At 51.7% G+C, this 17,843-nt stretch overlaps 1 protein-coding gene across 1 annotated transcript in view; it reads right to left on the reverse strand.

The window, feature by feature from the left end:
* The window catches only part of KIN (Kin17 DNA and RNA binding protein), a 68,026-nt gene continuing 50,183 nt past the window's right edge, over window positions 1–17,843 (reverse strand). Inside the window, exon 13 of the mRNA XM_078770879.1 lies at window positions 1–197. Within this exon, the coding sequence (XP_078627005.1) occupies window positions 135–197 (63 nt within the window). The 3' untranslated portion in view covers window positions 1–134. The remainder of the gene's footprint in view (window positions 198–17,843) is intronic.

The raw sequence follows: 17,843 nt of genomic DNA on the forward strand, positions 1-17,843 counted from the left end.
TCATTGTGAATAACGCACGAGTTTATTTAGAAATCGCAGCTAAAAAGCAGCATTTTTACACATCTCAGAACACACACATGGTACTTGTAAAAATGACATATTTACATATCAGTGGGTTTATTTACATTACGAATTCAAACAAGTTTAGAAAAATCTTCATAGACCACTCCTGGCACAACACGTCCTTTTAACGGCCCCTGAGGGAACAAAAACAAGGTCGTTGTGTTAGAACGGTCTTCCAGAACAGAAATACAATTCCGAGAACTGACAACAAAGTAAAGACGACAGAAACATCCTCCGCAACACATACAAACCCTGGTGAGAGCCAATGGAAAACTCCGCACCAACACATGCAAACCCTGATGAGAGCCAATGGAAAACTCCGCACCAACACATACAAACACTGGTGAGAGCCAATGGAAAACTCTGCACCAACACATACAAACCCTGGTGAGAGCCAATGGAAAACTCCGCACCAACACATACAAACCCTGATGAGAGCCAATGGAAAACTCCGCACCAACACATACAAACCCTGGTGAGAGCCAATGGAAAACTCCGCACCAACACATGCAAACCCTGGTGAGAGCCAACGGAAAACTCCGCACCAACACATACAAACCCTGGTGAGAGCCAATGGAAAACTCCGCACCAACACATGCAAACCCTGATGAGAGCCAATGGAAAACTCTGCACCAACACATGCAAACCCTGATGAGAGCCAATGGAAAACTCCGCACCAACACATGCAAACCCTGGTGAGAGCCAATGGAAAACTCTGCACCAACACATACAAACCCTGGTGAGAGCCAATGGAAAACTCCGCACCAACACATGCAAACCCTGGTGAGAGCCAATGGAAAACTCTGCACCAACACATGCAAACCCTGATGAGAGCCAATGGAAAACTCCGCACCAACACATGCAAACCCTGGTGAGAGCCAATGGAAAACTCTGCACCAACACATGCAAACCCTGATGAGAGCCAATGGAAAACTCTGCACCAACACATGCAAACCCTGATGAGAGCCAATGGAAAACTCTGCACCAACACATACAAACCCTGATGAGAACCAATGGAAAACTCTGCACCAACACATGCAAACCCTGATGAGAGCCAATGGAAAACTCTGCACCAACACATGCAAACCCTGGTGAGAGCCAATGGAAAACTCTGCACCAACACATGCAAACCCTGATGAGAGCCAATGGAAAACTCTGCACCAACACATGCAAACCCTGGTGAGAGCCAATGGAAAACTCTGCACCAACACATACAAACCCTGATGAGAGCCAATGGAAAACTCTGCACCAACACATGCAAACCCTGATGAGAGCCAATGGAAAACTCCACACCAACACATGCAAACCCTTACAAGGAACTTCAATGCAGGAGAAGGCCATCCATTAGTTCCATCAAAGCTGATGGTATTATTAGCAATGTATGTTTTTTTTGTCCATGTTCTATCATTTTAAATACTGAGCGTCAAGCAATGAAGAAGCACAAATCTATTTAAAAAGAATGACCACACTGTGGTCACAACCTGCGACACAATGTGGTAACGGGCCGATTGGGAAACGCACATTTAAAGTACTCTTAAAACATAGGGGCAATACCCCTGGCACTCACCTGGTAGAATAAACAGTATACTGCACCGATTGAAGGTATTTTAAACTAATTTCAATGGTTGCGAGAAGACAGGGCAGCGTGTAGAATCAGACTAACATAATCATACGACTTTAAACAAACAAACAAAATAATACCTATTTTGGGGGCAACCCCCTCCCCCAACCCCATATACCTCCTAAGATCCCAATTTTTCTAATGCCTTGAACAAACATTGGTACATCATGGGTGACGAAGGTTGTGGTGAAGTTTCATCGAAATTGCGTGTGTAGTTTCTGAGAAGCAAGCAAATACCTATTTTGGGGGGCAACCCTCCACTGTAGACCCCTAAAGGGGCAGATTTTTTTTTTAATGCTGTGAATACATACTTTGGTACATCATGGGTGGTGAAAGTTGTGTTCAAGTTTCACCGAAATCATGTGTGTTGTTTTGAGAAGAAAAAGCAAATACCTATTTTGGGGGGCAACCCCCCATAGACCCTCAAAGGGGCAGATTTTCTTAATGCCGTAAACAAACTTTGGTACAGCATGGGTGGTGAAGGTCGTGGTGAAGTTTCATCAAAACTGTGTGTGTAGTTCCAGAAAATAAAGCAAATACCTATTTTGGGGGGGGGGGGGGGGGGAGGGGGGGGAGGGTCAAAACTGGACCCCCTCAGACTTTGATTTTCTTAGCGGCATGAACAAACTTAAGTACATCACAGGTGATGAAGGTTGTGATCAAGATTCATCGAAATATTGTGTGTAGTTTAAGAGGAAAAAGCAAATTCCGATTTTTGGGGGGAATGGGGTAGGGGGTGGGGGTGGGGGGGTTGAGGGCGGGTTCGGGGGGGGGGTTGTGAAACCGGGATCCACTTTGACCCTGGTAAACCCACTTAGACCCCGATTTTTTTTAATGCCATAAACAAACTTTAGTCAAACTTTAGACTTTAGTCAAACTTTAGTTGTAAACACAACAAATATCATTTGTGCCAAATTTGGTCGTAATCCCATCAGCGGTTTTGGAGAAGAGGTTTCAAGTATTTACGGACAGACGGACGGACGGACAACGCACCATCGCATAAGCTCCCCTGAACTTCGTTCCAGGTGAGCTAAAAATGAACAGCACCATTGGGAAGCATATTTAAAGCGCAATTAAAAATTAACTCGACACCTCTTATCCATGTCAGCCCGCGCTACGGTTTTATCAGAGAACGAGCTGATTTGTCAAACGGTCACAGATTGCTTAACCCCAACACGAGGCCATTCAAAAATTACGTAACACTATGATTTTTTTTTCGTAATTTGCATAACATGACACTTGATTACTGTGCGTTCTGACATACCGTGCGTTCTGACATACCGTGCGTTCTGACATACCGTGCGTTCTGACATACCGTGCGTTCTGACATACCGTGCGTTCTGACATACCTTGCGTTCTGACATACCGTGCGTTCTGACATACCGTGCGTTCTGACATACCGTGCGTTCTGACATACCGTGCGTTCTGACATACCGTGCGTTCTGACATACCGTGCGTTCTGACATACCGTGCGTTCTGACATACCGTGCGTTCTGACATACCGTGCGTTCTGACATACCGTGCGTTCTGACATACCGTGCGTTCTGACATACCGTGCGTTCTGACATACCGTGCGTTCTGACATACCGTGCGTTCTGACATACCGTGCGTTCTGACATACCGTGCGTTCTGTCGGGCTTGATTAAAGTAGGAGTGGGCTATAAATGGGTCATTTTTTGTTTTGCTTAGGTGACAGTATTTTTGTATTCCATTTGACATATCTCAACATGAAATGACAAAATTTTCGGCCTGGGGTCCAAGAAAAAGGTGTACAGGGCAAAAATCCAACATGGCTGCCGTTTTCCCTGAAAAATCACATTTCTAGCCATAACTTTGTCATTTCTGGGTCTTTTTACTTGGTTGTGGTGTCTAACCCTATGTTTATGGGGTCAGGCAATCTATTTATGCAATTAGAAGTAGTGTCAAGCCTTCAGATGTTGAGTTAAGACATATTTTTGCTGTATGTTTTGAGTTAAGACATATTTTTGATGTTTTCGATGTTGAGTAATCATATTTTTATTAAGACATAAGTTATATTGTCTATTTTTATTTCAGGTTTTGTTCAACAGAATGGATACCAGTAATTTGTGGATCGGCGATAAGCTACCAACAATCTATGAGGCTGCTCAAACCATCTTTCACTATTCTAAGAACATTAGGAAATAAATATTACATTTTTTCATTAAACTTTCTCATTCACTCATATTGTAATACCATTCATACTCATATTGAACCATTCATACCAATGTTCCAGTTCTACATGTATGTTCTAATTCATTCATTTTGTTTATTACTTTTTAGGTCTGCCAAAAGAGCAAGCGGATTTCACCGCTTATGCAATTGCAGTTCGAGACATGTGGGTCCGCAGTTTTGATGAAGAGTTTGTCATAACTCTAAAAGTAATTCGTCGAAAGCTGCAGCATATCATGCAGGACTATGAAAACCGAGTCAGATGCTCCCACAATAAGTCATCTTGGCGTGTTCGGAATAAACTTTGGATGGATATGGATGTTCCACAGCCAAAGAGAGGGCCACGTCGGAAACACATCAAGAACTCCTCGCTGTTTGACATCGGAAAGAACATGGATCAACTAACAGGTGATGAAGCAATCTTCTATCAAGATCAGTGTGGTGACAGAAACCATCTCCTGAGCCAGGAGGTAGATCAGGTTTATGAAGAAGAAAAGGCAGCAGCCAAAGATGAAGAAAGAAGACAGGAAGAGCAGCAACAAGAAGAGTTGGAGTTCATAAATGCAGATTTGGAGCTTACCCCAGTTTCTAAGAGAAGTAGGCCAATTGATGCCCCAGTCACCATTAACCAAGAATGCCAGGCTAATATCAACATGACCCCAACCATCAGAAAAGTGAGAAACACTACTCATGAGATAAGAGACACTATCGCTACAGTAAGCTACAGGGCAGCAGTTTCTGTTGAGAAAGCTCGTATTGCAACACAGGTGGTTTGTGAGAAGTTGTATGGACACCCGTATGACCTACAACTGTCATCCGCAGCGCCTTCAGATGAACCACCCTGCTCAAAGAAACCACGATCATCGGCAGACTACAAGCTGTATGAAAGAGTCTTGCCTTCAGCTAAATCTATTAACAACTTCAAGCACAAAAAGGCACTCTGTCAGGAAGTAACAGCTGGAAAGGCCTTTGTGAACAAGCAGCTCTCAACAAAAGTGACTCCACACTTTGACACTACACACAGAAGTAGAATAGATGGTGATTGGCCATGTCTTATCTTGAATTTCTGTGATGATGATCGCACTGAATGTAAGATGATCTCTCTACGTCCTCTCTTCTTTGCCTTTGAAGATAGGGACCAGATAGTGGCACTTATTGTTGAGATGCTGAAGAGACTACAGGTAGCTGCAAATGACCCCAGCTGGACTGATGTATGTCTATGGGAGCAGATTGATGCTCTGATGACAGATGCTGTGAGCAAAAATCTCAAGATAGAGATGGGTGTTGCAGAACAACTTGGATCAAAGCATGTGCCATACCATTTGCTTTGTAAGTCCCATACATGTGAACGGTTTGATGCAGACAACCTGACGACCATGGCTGCTGTTGAGACCAAGATTAGTCTTCACGAACTCATTGTGAAGAGAGAGCCAGCGTTGAAGTCATATCTTCGGCAAAATAAATCTGTTGTTGAAACTGCTCTGACAGCGCTTCTAAAGCTTGTAGCACATGGGGGAGATGGGAAGACAACATCGCTAGCAGAACAATTTGACTTGATTCTAGAGGAGGCTGGGGTACACAAGTCGTTTAGCCTCTACAAAGAGAAACGTTTTACTAGACTTGGATACCAGGCAGGTGCGGTCTATGATTGCATTCCCTACAGCCTACATCAAACAGCTACTCGCTGAGACACCGCTAAATAATCTTCTTGTTCGAGCGTGCAAGATTTACCTTGAGAATGATTTCATAATAGCAGGATTCAAAGCACTTGCTAATTTTACGTACAGGGTGACAATGCCCTACCTCAGCTGCGTCGAGAGAGCAAGCCAGGATTTGCTGGTTGACATCCTTCCCAAGCTCTGCAGTGACCTTGCTGACAAAAAGACAGACACCCTTAGTGACTATCTTGTAGAGTGGACACATGTGAAAATGGAGGACAATGCTCCACAAAGTGATCTTGATCACCTTCTTCTTGGAGAGATGTGTGTCCAGGCCACGAAAGGAGTAGAATTGCAGTGTAAGCGTGAGTATTGGGACGTTGATCCTGATGCTGTACGAGCAACTCCTCTCCATACACTGAATGCAGACCAACGAAAAAACCTGCCGACAAACAACCTGAATGCGGAGAGGTACTTGGCCAAGTTTGGTTATCTTGCTTCCCAGTCAGCCCAACACTCACAGGATGTTCAAGGCAAAGAGGATCAAAGATGACCTTATGCTAACAGATAGACATGTCAATGAAGTTGAGCGGTCAACCACTGCTGTCCTCAAACACCTAGATGCAATGGAAGTGACATGGAGTAACAAACAGAAACAGAAGAAGAAACAAAGGTTGAGACAGAACCTGCAAAAGAAAGTGAGGGACAATGATTTTGTTGACCAACTTCTTGTGAAATGTAAAGAACACGGAGGGCCTGTTACATCTGTCAATGAACTGAAGATGCTTGTCAGTAAGAAACCACCTGAACTTAAAACATACTTGAGGCAAGAAGTACAATACCAGCGAGTCACACATCCACGGGATTCAGATGCCCGCAATGACCTCTACAAGGTCAACAAGTTGACTGAGAACAACCTAATTGAGAACCTGACTGTCATCCTGGGGGACGACCATCAAGCCAGGGAGGCTGTTGTGTTCCCATGCAAGGACGAAATCATGGAAACACTGACCAATACCAGTGTTGAAGAGGCAGAAGGACAGGAAGAACCCATGTTCAAGCCAAATCAATCCTTGGCTGTCATTTGGGATGAGAGTGGGAACAGGAGATGGTACATTGGCTTTTACCTGGATGATAATGGGGATGGAACCTTCCGAGTGGATCACCTGGTGCGCGTTGGTACTGGAGATGCAATTTGGCAGCGACCACCTGGCACAGATGACATCCAGGACACTATTGAGCAGCAGATTGTGCCTGTGGCAGTTTCAGGAACCTGGGACTTCTCTTGCAGAAAGCCGTGTTACGTTTTAAGCAATGCCCCTGAAATTGAAGATATGTTTCGTGAAATATGCTAATTAAGGGGTAAAAAGAGGTAAATTTGGTCAAAAAAGGTATTAACTCAACATCTGATGGTTTGTGACTATTTCTAGATGCATAAACAGCTTGCTTGACCCCATAAACATAGGCTTAGACACCACAACCAAGTAAAAAGACCCAGAAATGACAAACATATGGCTAAAAATGTGATTTTTCAGGGAAAACGGCGGCCATGTTGGATTTTTGCCCTGTACACCTTTTTCTTGGACCCCAGACCGAAAATTGTCATTTCATGTTGAGATAGGTCAAATGGAATACAAAAATACTGTCACCTAAGAAGAATAACAATAAAAGTATTTTTGACCCCCGTATAGCCCACTCTTAATTAAAGCTACACATTCGACATATCATTGGATTTTTCGGACGGGGAAGACCGAGAAAGACTTGGCTAAAGGTGGTGAAATAAGAAATGCAGGCAAGGGGGTTAACAAGGGGAAATGCATAAAATAGTGCAAAATGGAGAAGATTGTCATGGGGACCGCAAGGCTAACTCCCGCTCTAGCAGAGAAAATGGCCTTAAAATGCATGTTGTTGTTGTGTATTGGATTTTTCGGGGTCCCTCATCGTGAATAACACTCTAACCAAACAAAGCGAATGGAAATCTGACGTAACAAACTCGGGCGGTGTATAATCAGCAGAGGCCTACAGGCCTATTGTGTTAGGCCAACCAGAAAACCAAAAACCAAGATTTCTTCTCTGTGCTATAGTGGGTGGAGTCAAGCGACAGGTGTGGTCTGATAGTTGACTGACCAATGGGTGCACATTTCAAAAATCCTCCCCCAACAAGATTCTGAACAACAGCAACGCGAAGCTCTTGCAGACCTGCAACATGTCGCAGATAAAACTGCAGAATATTGGTTAAAACCAACTTGTAAAGGAGAAGGGGGCCCTGCCTCCTGTCCAGCCCGCCTGACTAAACCCCGCCAGGTATCCGAGCAGTATTGGAAGCTTGCACAATTTTGCGGGAGAGGAAGGAGAGGGGCAGACACAATATGGTCTCGGCCAACATTTACGCTACATTTATGCTGTCGTGCCAGTTTCCTACTGTGCAAGAGATCTGTTCTGTGTTACGAGTTTAGTGGTAACAATTGCGTCCTTGTACAAGATTTAATTAAACAAACATTACGCCTAGGTCCCCCGTCGGTGAAGTGATGCGAGTTGACAAAAGTGGAAGAAGCAAGGCGGCCATCTTGAATTTTGACATGGCGACCCAATTTTCAATAGCGTTCTCCATTATGCGTAGATACACCCACACAACAGATTAGAAGTTGGTACTTTGCTTATTTTTCAAGATATTTCGCTCACATGGTTCAGACATATATATGGTGGCGGCCATGTTGGATTTTGACGTGGCAACCCACTTTTCAATAGCGTTCTTCCTTATGCCTAGATACAGCCGCACACCAGATTAGAAGTTGGTACTTTGCTTATTTTTCAAGATATTTCGCTCACATGGTTCAGACATATATATGGTGGCGGCCATGTTGGATTTTGACGTGGCGACCCAATTTACAATAGCGTTCTTCCTTTTGCCGAGATACACCCACACACCAGATTAGAAGTTGGTACTTCGCTTATTTTTCGAGATATTTCGCTCACAAGGTTCAGACATATATATGGTGGCGGCCATCTTGGATTTTGACGTGGCAACCCACTTTTCAATAGCGTTCTTCCTTATGCGTAGATACACCCACACAACAGATTAGAAGTTGGTACTTCACTTATTTTGCAAGATATTTCGCTCACAAGGTTCAGACATATATATGGTGGCGGCCATCTTGGATTTTGACGTGGCAACCCACTTTTCAATAGCGTTCTTCCTTATGCCTAGATACAGCCGCACACTAGATTAGAAGTTGGTACTTTGCTTATTTTTCAAGATATTTCGCTCACATGGTTCAGACATATATATGGTGGCGGCCATGTTAGATTTTGACGTGGCGACCCAATTTACAATAGCGTTCTTCCTTTTGCCGAGATACACCCACACACCAGATTAGAAGTTGGTACTTCGCTTATTTTTCGAGATATTTCGCTCACAAGGTTCAGACATATATATGGTGGCGGCCATCTTGGATTTTGACGTGGCGACCCAATTTTCAATAGCGTTCTTCCTTGTGCCGAGATAAACCCACACACCAAATTAGAAGTTGGTACTTCGCTTATTTTTCAAGATATTCATCTCACAAGGTTCAGACATACATGGCGGCGGCCATCTTGGATTTTGACGTGGCGACCCAATTTTCAATAGCGTTCTTCCTTGTGCCTAGATACACCCACACACCAGATTAGAAGTTGGTACTTCGCTTATTTTTCAAGATATTGTAGCAGTTACCTTATTCGCATGTCGCGGTTAACTTATTCGCATGTCGCGGTTAACTTATTCGCATGTGACGGTTACCTTATGTTTGGTCATAATCCACGTGCACGGGCCTGTGGGGCCTTTGGTTTGTTAGACGTGACGCACGCGCGGTTGTCGGAGCCACGCCCTCCGAAGAGGGTTGTGGCTTTATAAAAGCTGTATCACTTCCGTTCGCGTTTCAGAGTGCTAGAGATTTCTGTACGAATAAACGAGCTTCGAGCCCTACGAAATGGCCTCGTTCTCTCGCCTTCCGCGACTCCTAAACTGGTGACCCCGGCTGCCCCCGAACGGATTTGGGGGGTGCAAACGAACACGGCAAGCGCGCCCTGACCAGGGAAGCCACCTAAACTGGTGACCCCGGCTTCTCCCGAACGGATGCGGGCGCGGTTTCGATCGAACTGCCGGAGTTTCGGAAACGACGAGCGGCCATGTGGTTCGCGCACCGCGCTCGGCTCCTCCTCTACGACCAGAGGGGCGAGCCTGCTCCAGGACCCTCCGAAGGAATGCAGTTACGAGATGTAGGTGGCACTGCTGCTCATCTCTTGCACGCGCACTGACGTTGGCGGCACGGCTGCTTCGTTACCTTCGCGCGCGCTGCTGCTCATCTCTTGCGCGCGCACTGACGTTGGCGGCACGGCTGCTTCGTTACCCTCGCGTGACTACACACTACAACTACAACTCGCGAATGCTCTACAACTACAGCTACAGCTCGCGTGTAGAAAGCTGCAACTCGCGCAACTACTTCTCCGACTCTGCATCCTCGGGAGGCCTGCGAGGAACCTTGGCAGCCTACCCTCGGCCCGGCTCTGTTCCACCTGCGGCCCGGCTCTGTTCCACCCGCGGCCCGGCTCTGTTCCACCCGCGGCCCGGCTCTGTTCCACCCGCGGCCCGGCTCTGTTCCACCCGCGGCCCGGCTCTGTTCCACCTGCGGCCCGGCTCTGTTCCACCCACGGCCCGGCTCTGTTCCACCCACGGCCCGGCTCTGTTCCACCCGCGGCCCGGCTCTGTTCCACCCGCGGCCCGGCTCTGTTCCACCCGCGGCCCGGCTCTGTTCCACCCGCCGCCCGGCTCTGTTCCACCCGCCGCCCGGCTCTGTTCCACCCGCGGCCCGGCTCTGTTCCACCCGTGGCCCGGCTCTGTTCCACCCGCGGCCCGGCTCTGTTCCACCCACGGCCCGGCCCTGTTCCACCCGCGGCCCGGCCCTGTTCCACCCGCGGCCCGGCTCTGTTCCACCCGCAGCCCGGCTCTGTTCCACCCACGGCCCGGCTCTGTTCCACCCGCAGCCCGGCCCTGTTCCACCCGCGGCCCGGCTCTGTTCCACCCACGGCCCGGCTCTGTTCCACCCGCGGCCCGGCTCTGTTCCACCCACGGCCCGGCTCTGTTCCACCCACGGCCCGGCTCTGTTCCACCCGCTGCCCGGCTCTGTTCCACCCACGGCCCGGCTCTGTTCCACCCGCGGCTCGGTTCTGTTCCACCCGCGGCTCGGTTCGATTTTACCAGCAACCTCGGGAGGCCCGCGAGGAACCTCGGCAGCCTCCCCCGAGGACCTGACCAGCCCGACGGTCGGCTCAACCCCACGGCAGCGTTTTTTCACGCGTACCGAGGCCGAGCACTGCTCGAGCCTTCTCGGCACTGCCGAGCGTGCCTGCGAACTACGTACATGCACGTGGAGTGCATTCTGGGGGGGCGCATGTAGCGGTTACCTTATTCGCATGTCGCGGTTAACTTATTCGCATGTCACGGTTAACTTATTCGCATGTGACGGTTACCTTATGTTTGGTCATAATCCACGTGCACGGGCCTGTGGGGCCTTTGGTTTGTTGGACGTGACGCACGCGCGGTTGTCGGAGCCACGCCCTCCGAAGAGGGTTGTGGCTTTATAAAAGCTGTATCACTTCCGTTCGCGTTTCAGAGTGCTGGAGATTTCTTTACGAATAAACGAGCTTCAAACCCTACGAAATGGCCTCGTTCTCTCGCCTTCCGCGACTCCTGAAATATTCCGCTCACAAGGTTCAGACATACATGGCGTCAGACAGACATGGCGGCGGCGATCTTGGATTTTGACGTGGGTTGCATCCACACACCAAATTAGAATTTGGTCCTTCGCTTACGCACGCACGCACGTACGCCCGCACGCACGCCTGCACGGACGGACACACGGACGGAGGGGAAAACCATAGTCCCCCTTTCGCTCCGCGGTGCGATGGGGGACAAAAAGCCATGAAAAAGACAAAAATAAAGGATTCTGGTTCAGGCCTGCTTGGCTTGCATTTTCATGGTCTCCTCTTGGATGAAAGGGAGGGGAGCAGCAAGTTCATCCTTCAGTGCTCCCCCGGGTCCAGATACATCTGAGAGCATCAACAACACCCGTCTGATCTCTCATTTGCCAAGTTGCTTCATGGGAGACAGAGGAAAAATAGTGGCACGTCGTCTTCGAACAGAAAACTCTGAACCCATCCCTCCTTCATCACTTCCCTACTAACCGGAAAGAAAATGGGGCACTCTATGTGGTCCATCTATCTATAATTCCAGTAATCTCTGTGTGTGTGTGTGTCTGTGTGTGTGTGTGTGTGTGTGTGTTTGTCTGTGACCGCTGTTTTCGACAACTACCGGTCCGATATACTTGAAACTTGCCAGGTATATTGCTGGGGACCCGAGGATGTGCCTTTTCAAGGTTTGAAATTAATCGGAGAAGTAGTTACCGAGCTATGGCGATTTCTTTACCAAACTCCGCAAGCCGTTCGCTTTGGACCAAACCATTTCATGTAAATAGAGGGGGGGGGGGATTGTCACCGTACTCGCAAGCCGTTCGCTTTGGACCAAACCATTTCATGTAAATAGAGGGGGGGGGATTGTCACCGTACTCGCAAGCCGTTCGCTTTGGACCAAACCATTTCATGTAAATAGAGGGGGGGGGGGGGATTGTCACCGTACTCGCAAGCCGTTCGCTTTGGCTTTGCGAATGGACCAAACCATTTCATGTAAATAGAGGGGGGGGGATATAATTTTAGATATATATATAGTACGGGCATGCCCTAGTAGTAAGAATTTACTTTCCATGAGGAGTTCGCCAAAGCAACCATTTACGTTGCAAAGTGGTTAATGTATTGCCTCTTTCCAAAAAAGAGACATCGTCTTCCGCTCTTAGCCATGAAGGACAGTGCAGGTGCTCATATTTTCTACAACTGAACCGGCATTTAATCCGTGGGACACTTAAACAGCACCTATCACCATTATACACCTCCTAAGCTATAGGCATCCTTCCCTTAATTCCACAATCATAACAGTATCATTGAAAGATGAACAAGAAAAATGAACAAGAAAAAACAAAGCCATGGGGACGCAGGCGGTCACAAAGGTCCACTGAAAGCGCTGGCTGCCGAAGCAGAGGGTGATGTCGCATGGGCCGAAAGTGCGTATGGCCGAGCCATTAGCAGCGACCAAAGAGGGGCCGCAAACGGCATCCCACCTGTCCTGCTCGGAGGTGGGTATGACGCTCAGTTGGGCACCGGTGTCACAAAGGAAACGCCGCCCGGACGATTTGTCCCGAATAAAAAGCAAGTTGCCCGAGTGGCCGGCGCTCATGGCTGGGAATGAACGCCGGCCCGGCCGTTTCCCGACTTGCCGAAAGTGCACGGGGGTCGGCACGTCCGAGCCTTGTGTCCGAACCTGGCGTGGTAATAACACCACGCCTGGTCAGGTGGAGGCCCCAGCCGTCGTGTCGGAAGCGGTCGGCGCGGCGTGGCGGCCGCCAGTTGCACCGGCAGTTCAGCCTCCAACCGCGCAGGGCGCTCGGGCGTCGTGGGCGATGCCTCGGACGGCCGCAGGCTCCAGGTAGCCGCGCCAATGTGTTGGCCCGCCGAGATCTTATCGGCGTCCCTGGCGAGGGAGCGGGGATCGGTGATCGACGTGCCAGCCAGGGCGAGGCGTACCGGGTGAGGCAGCTGGCGAAGGAACAGCTCACGGAACAGAAAATCCGGAGAGTGCTCACTGAGCAACGAGAGCATATAGTCCATGCGCTCGGACGGGCGCGTGTCGCCGAGCTCGGGCAGGTCGAGCAGGCGCCGTGCGCGTGCCGCCGGTGAGAGGGCGAAAGCGTCGAGGAGGAGCGTCTTCAGCGCGTCATACTTGTCAGCAGCCGGCGGGTGCTCGAGGAGGCTCAGGGCGCGGGCCGCGGTGGCGGAACCGAGCGCTGCCACGACGTGGTGGAAGCGGGTGTCGTCCGCGGTGATGCCTCGCAGGGCGAACTGGGAGTCCGCCTGGGCGAACCAAACATCCGCGTGAGCCTCCCAGAAGGTAGGCAGTTTAAGTGTCACTGCCGTGTCCATGTCGGTAGGTCACCATTGAAGGAGCTGCGCTCCAATGCGAGTCGAAAGAATTGACGCGACCAAAGACGGAATTCGTCCGAGTTGCTTTATTGAAACAAAACAGCTCAGGTATTCTCACAAGCCCGTTTATCGGGCAGCAATATATATACACATTTATGCCGGGGCGTTTGCCCGGGAAAACCGAGACCGGGCATGCCCGGGTGTCAAGGGCGATTCCTGGAAAGGCGAGTCTGGACATGCCCGGGCGTCCTGGACGCGGCCTGGCAAGTCGAGGCTGGGCGTGCCCGAGCGCTCTGGGCGAGCCCTGGAAAGGCGAGTCTGGACATGCCCGGGCGTCCTGGATGCGGCCTGGCAAGTCGAGGCTGGGCGTGCCCGGGCGCTCTGGGCGAGCCCTGGAAAGGCGAGAGCGGGCATGCCCGGGAAAGACGAGACCGGGCGTGCCCGGGAGTTTCGGGAGTGCCCGGGAACAGCGAGTCCGGGCATGCCCAGGGGAGGCGCGTCTGGGCCCGTCCGGATGAGCCCGGCATGGCGATCGCGCCCTGGCCACGTCCTGCCAGGTGCAAGGCGATTGTGTACATTCAGCGGGAACCGCGACACCGCTCTCTTTATCATATTGTTGCGGTTTTTGGAATAAAGGCAAACCCCCCTTTTAGTTAGTTGCACCACAACATGTAGCCTTGCTTAGTTCAGTTATTTCTTATTCAATGTTATGTATAGTCTCCTTCCCGGTGTTAGTATGCGTTGAGACAGGTAAGTAAGTGTAGGCCTCATTGGGCTGGAATGCCACGTGCTAGGGCCTGGAACAGGTCTGGGAGGCCCGAGGGAGTAGCTAAAGGGGAGTGGCCGGTAAGCGGCAAGCAGCCAATGGGAGCTAAAGGGGAGTGGCCAGCAACGGCGGCCAGGGGAGGTGCTTGGAACATTCTGGTGGGACCCTGGGGGGGATATAAAACCCTGCCCCGGGCCCCCAAACTCTCTCTCTCTCTGTCTGTGAGCTCTCGAGGTCGAAGCATGAACTCTTCTTGCCCCCGAACAAAAGAAGCTCTCATCGCTCTCCCTGTAGTCTGCATTCTGCCCCTGCTCTCTGCCGCCCTGTTATAAGCGCTTTCGCAGGACGATCTCTCCCGGGGCCACATACTCCAATGATCTCCTTGCCTGGGCTCCCTGCACGTGCGCGTTTGCCTCGCTAACATCGGGACACGCTGGGCGGATTCCCGTGCGTGCACGACTGGAGGCCGACGTCCGTGCCGAGAACATCCTCAAGGGAACGCCCAGTGAGCTGTCCGGGGCGAACTGCACAAACGACCGCGCTTGAGCGCGTTCTCTTCTCTTCCTTCCTTTCCCCGCGTGAGTGAGAGGGCCCTTGTCTGGGTTTATTAAGTTAAGGACGGTTAAGTTTCTGCCCTGTGTCTGTCTTGCTCTGATCATTGTACAGAATTATAATAAACCTGTGTTATTTTGCTTCCACTTGGCCGTTCACGTCTTTTCCACCATTGGCCTCGCATTGTAAGAAATAAAACCGCTCGATCGGGTTCCAAATAAATTAACGGCACGACTCACGTGACACGCAAACCGCTCGGGCGTATCAAACCAGCGTGACTCATGCGAGGTCCAGCCCCCGTTCTCATGGCGGCGTGTGTATCGAAGGTACTCGGGGATTCGACCAGAAACCCTTCCGCACGTTCGCTACGGGGTTGGCGGCTGGAATTGCTCAGCAATCCGCCCCCACGAGTGCAAAGTGGGTAGCGGCCTCGTGGACTCGAAGGCCCGAGGGAGAAAAGGGTTTAACCCCCCCCCCCCCCCCTTTGTACGTCGACGGGCTCAAGATCCACAACAATATGTTTGATGTTGTAGCGGCTACCGCTGGGTTTTCACAATCGCCTTGCACCTATCAAGGACGCGGAGCGATCACCATGCCGGGCTCATCCAGGACGCCCGGGCAGGCCCGCGCTCAACTTGCCAGGCCGCAGCCAGGACGCTCGGCCACGCCCCCTCTCACCTTTCCTGGGCAAACGCTCCGGGATAATGTGTGTATATATATTGCTGCCCGATAAACGGGCTTTTGAGATTACCTGAGTGTTTTGTTTGAATAAAGCAACTAGGACGAATTCCAGCTTTTTGTCGCGTCCATTCTTCCGATCGACGTGGGAGCCCGAGCTCCTTCATTGGTGACCTACCGACATGGACACGGCAGTGGCCCTTAAACTGCCTACCTTCTGGGAGGCTCACGCGGCGGTTTGGTTCGCACAGGCGGACTCCCTGTTCGCCCTGCGAGGCATCACGGCCGACGACACCCGCTTCCACCATGTGGTAGCAGCGCTCGGTTCAGCCACCGCGGCCCGCGCCCTGAGCCTCCTCGAGAGCCCGCCAGCCGCTGACAAATACGGCGCGATTAAAAAGCTCCTCCTCAACGCTTTCGCCCTCCCATCGGCGGAACGCGCAGGGTGCCTGCTTGACCTGCCCGAGCTCGGCGACACGCGCCCTTCCGAGCGAATGGACTACATGCTTTCGCTGCTCGGCGAGCACTCTCCGGCATTCCTGTTCCGGGAGCTGTTCCTCCGTCAGCTGCCTAGCCCAGTACGCCTCGCCCTGGCAAGCACGACGATCACGGATCCCCGTGCCCTTGCCAGGGAAGCCAACAAGATCTCCGCCGCAGGCCAGCGCATCGCAGCAGCGACCTGGGGCCCACCGCCGTCCGACGCAACACCCATGGCGCCCGAGCACCCGGCACGGTCGACGACCGAACTGCCGACGCAATTGGCGGCCGCTACACCGAGCCGACCACCTCAAGCACGACGACCGGAGCCTCCACCTGACCAGGCGTGGTGTTATTATCATGCCAGGTTCGGACAGAAGGCCCGGACCTGCCGACCCCCGTGCACCTTCGGCAGGCCGGGAAACGGCCGGGCCGGCGTTCATTACCAGCCATGAGCGCCGGCCACACGGGAAACTTACTGTTCATCACGGATAAAGCGTCTGGACGGCGCTTCCTGTGCGACACCGGCACCCAACTGAGCGTCATACCCGCCTCTGACCAGGACAGGCAGTCCGCGGTTTGCGGCCCCTCCTTGGTTGCGGCCAACGGATCGGCCATCTGCACCTTCGGCCCGCGCAACGTCACCCTCTGCTTCGGCGGCCAACGCTTTGCTTGGACGTTTGTAACCGCAAACGTGCCCATGGCTCTGCTAGGCGCCGACTTCCTCTGCGCACACGGACTGCTGGTGGACGTCCAACGGCGTCGTTTATTCAACGGCGAAACCTTCAGCTCCCTGGTATGCACATTGAGCAGCTCCGCGCCGACCGAGCTGGCATGCGCCCTCCCGTCGGCGAACGAGTTTGCTCGCCTGCTCACGGAGTTCCCGGCCCTCACGCGGCCGACGTTCTCGGCCGTCGCAGTACGGCATGGGATCAAGCACCACATACCAACCACGGGCCCGCCGGTCTACGCCAGAGCCCGCCGCCTCGACCCAGCCAAGCTCGCCGTGGCCAAAGCCGAGTTCGACGCTTTGGAACACCTCGGCATCGTGCGGCGCTCCGATAGCGCGTGGGCTTCGCCACTACACATCGTCCCAAAGCCAGGGGGCGGCTGGCGCCCATGTGGCGACTACCGCCGCCTTAACGACGCTACCACCCCCGACAGGTATCCGATCCCGCACATCCAAGACTTCTCCGCCCGTCTGGAGGGACGGGTCATTTTTTCGAAAATTGATCTCATACGGGGATATCACCAGGTACCTGTCAGGGCGGCTGACGTCCCTAAAACGGCAGTCATCACGCCGTTCGGCTTATTCGAATTCTTACGGATGCCGTTTGGTCTCAAGAACGCGGCTCAGGCGTTCCAGCGCTTGATGGACGGCGTGCTGCGTGACCTGCCGTTCCTTTTCGTTTACCTGGATGACATCCTCGTCGCCAGCACGTCCCGGGCCGAGCACCTCCTCCACCTCCGAACACTGTCCGGGCGCCTCAGCGAGCACGGTCTCATCGTCAACCCGGCCAAATGCCACTTCGGCACGATGGCCGTTTATTTTTTGGGCCACCACATCACCAAGAACGGGGCCGTGCCGCTGCCAACCAAGGTCGAGGCCATCACCACGTTCCCGCGTCCCCGTACCATAAAGGCCCTGCAGGAATTCCTGGGAATGGTGAATTTTTATCACCGCTTCGTGCCCCGCACTGCTCAACTCATGCGGCCCCTTTACGAAGCCCTCCGGGGCAAGCCGGCCAAGCACGACATCGCCTGGTCCGCA

This window comes from Myxine glutinosa, chromosome 1 (genome assembly GCF_964187855.1).
Source record: "Myxine glutinosa chromosome 1, kmMyxGlut1.1, whole genome shotgun sequence".
Classification (NCBI taxonomy): domain Eukaryota; kingdom Metazoa; phylum Chordata; class Myxini; order Myxiniformes; family Myxinidae; genus Myxine; species Myxine glutinosa.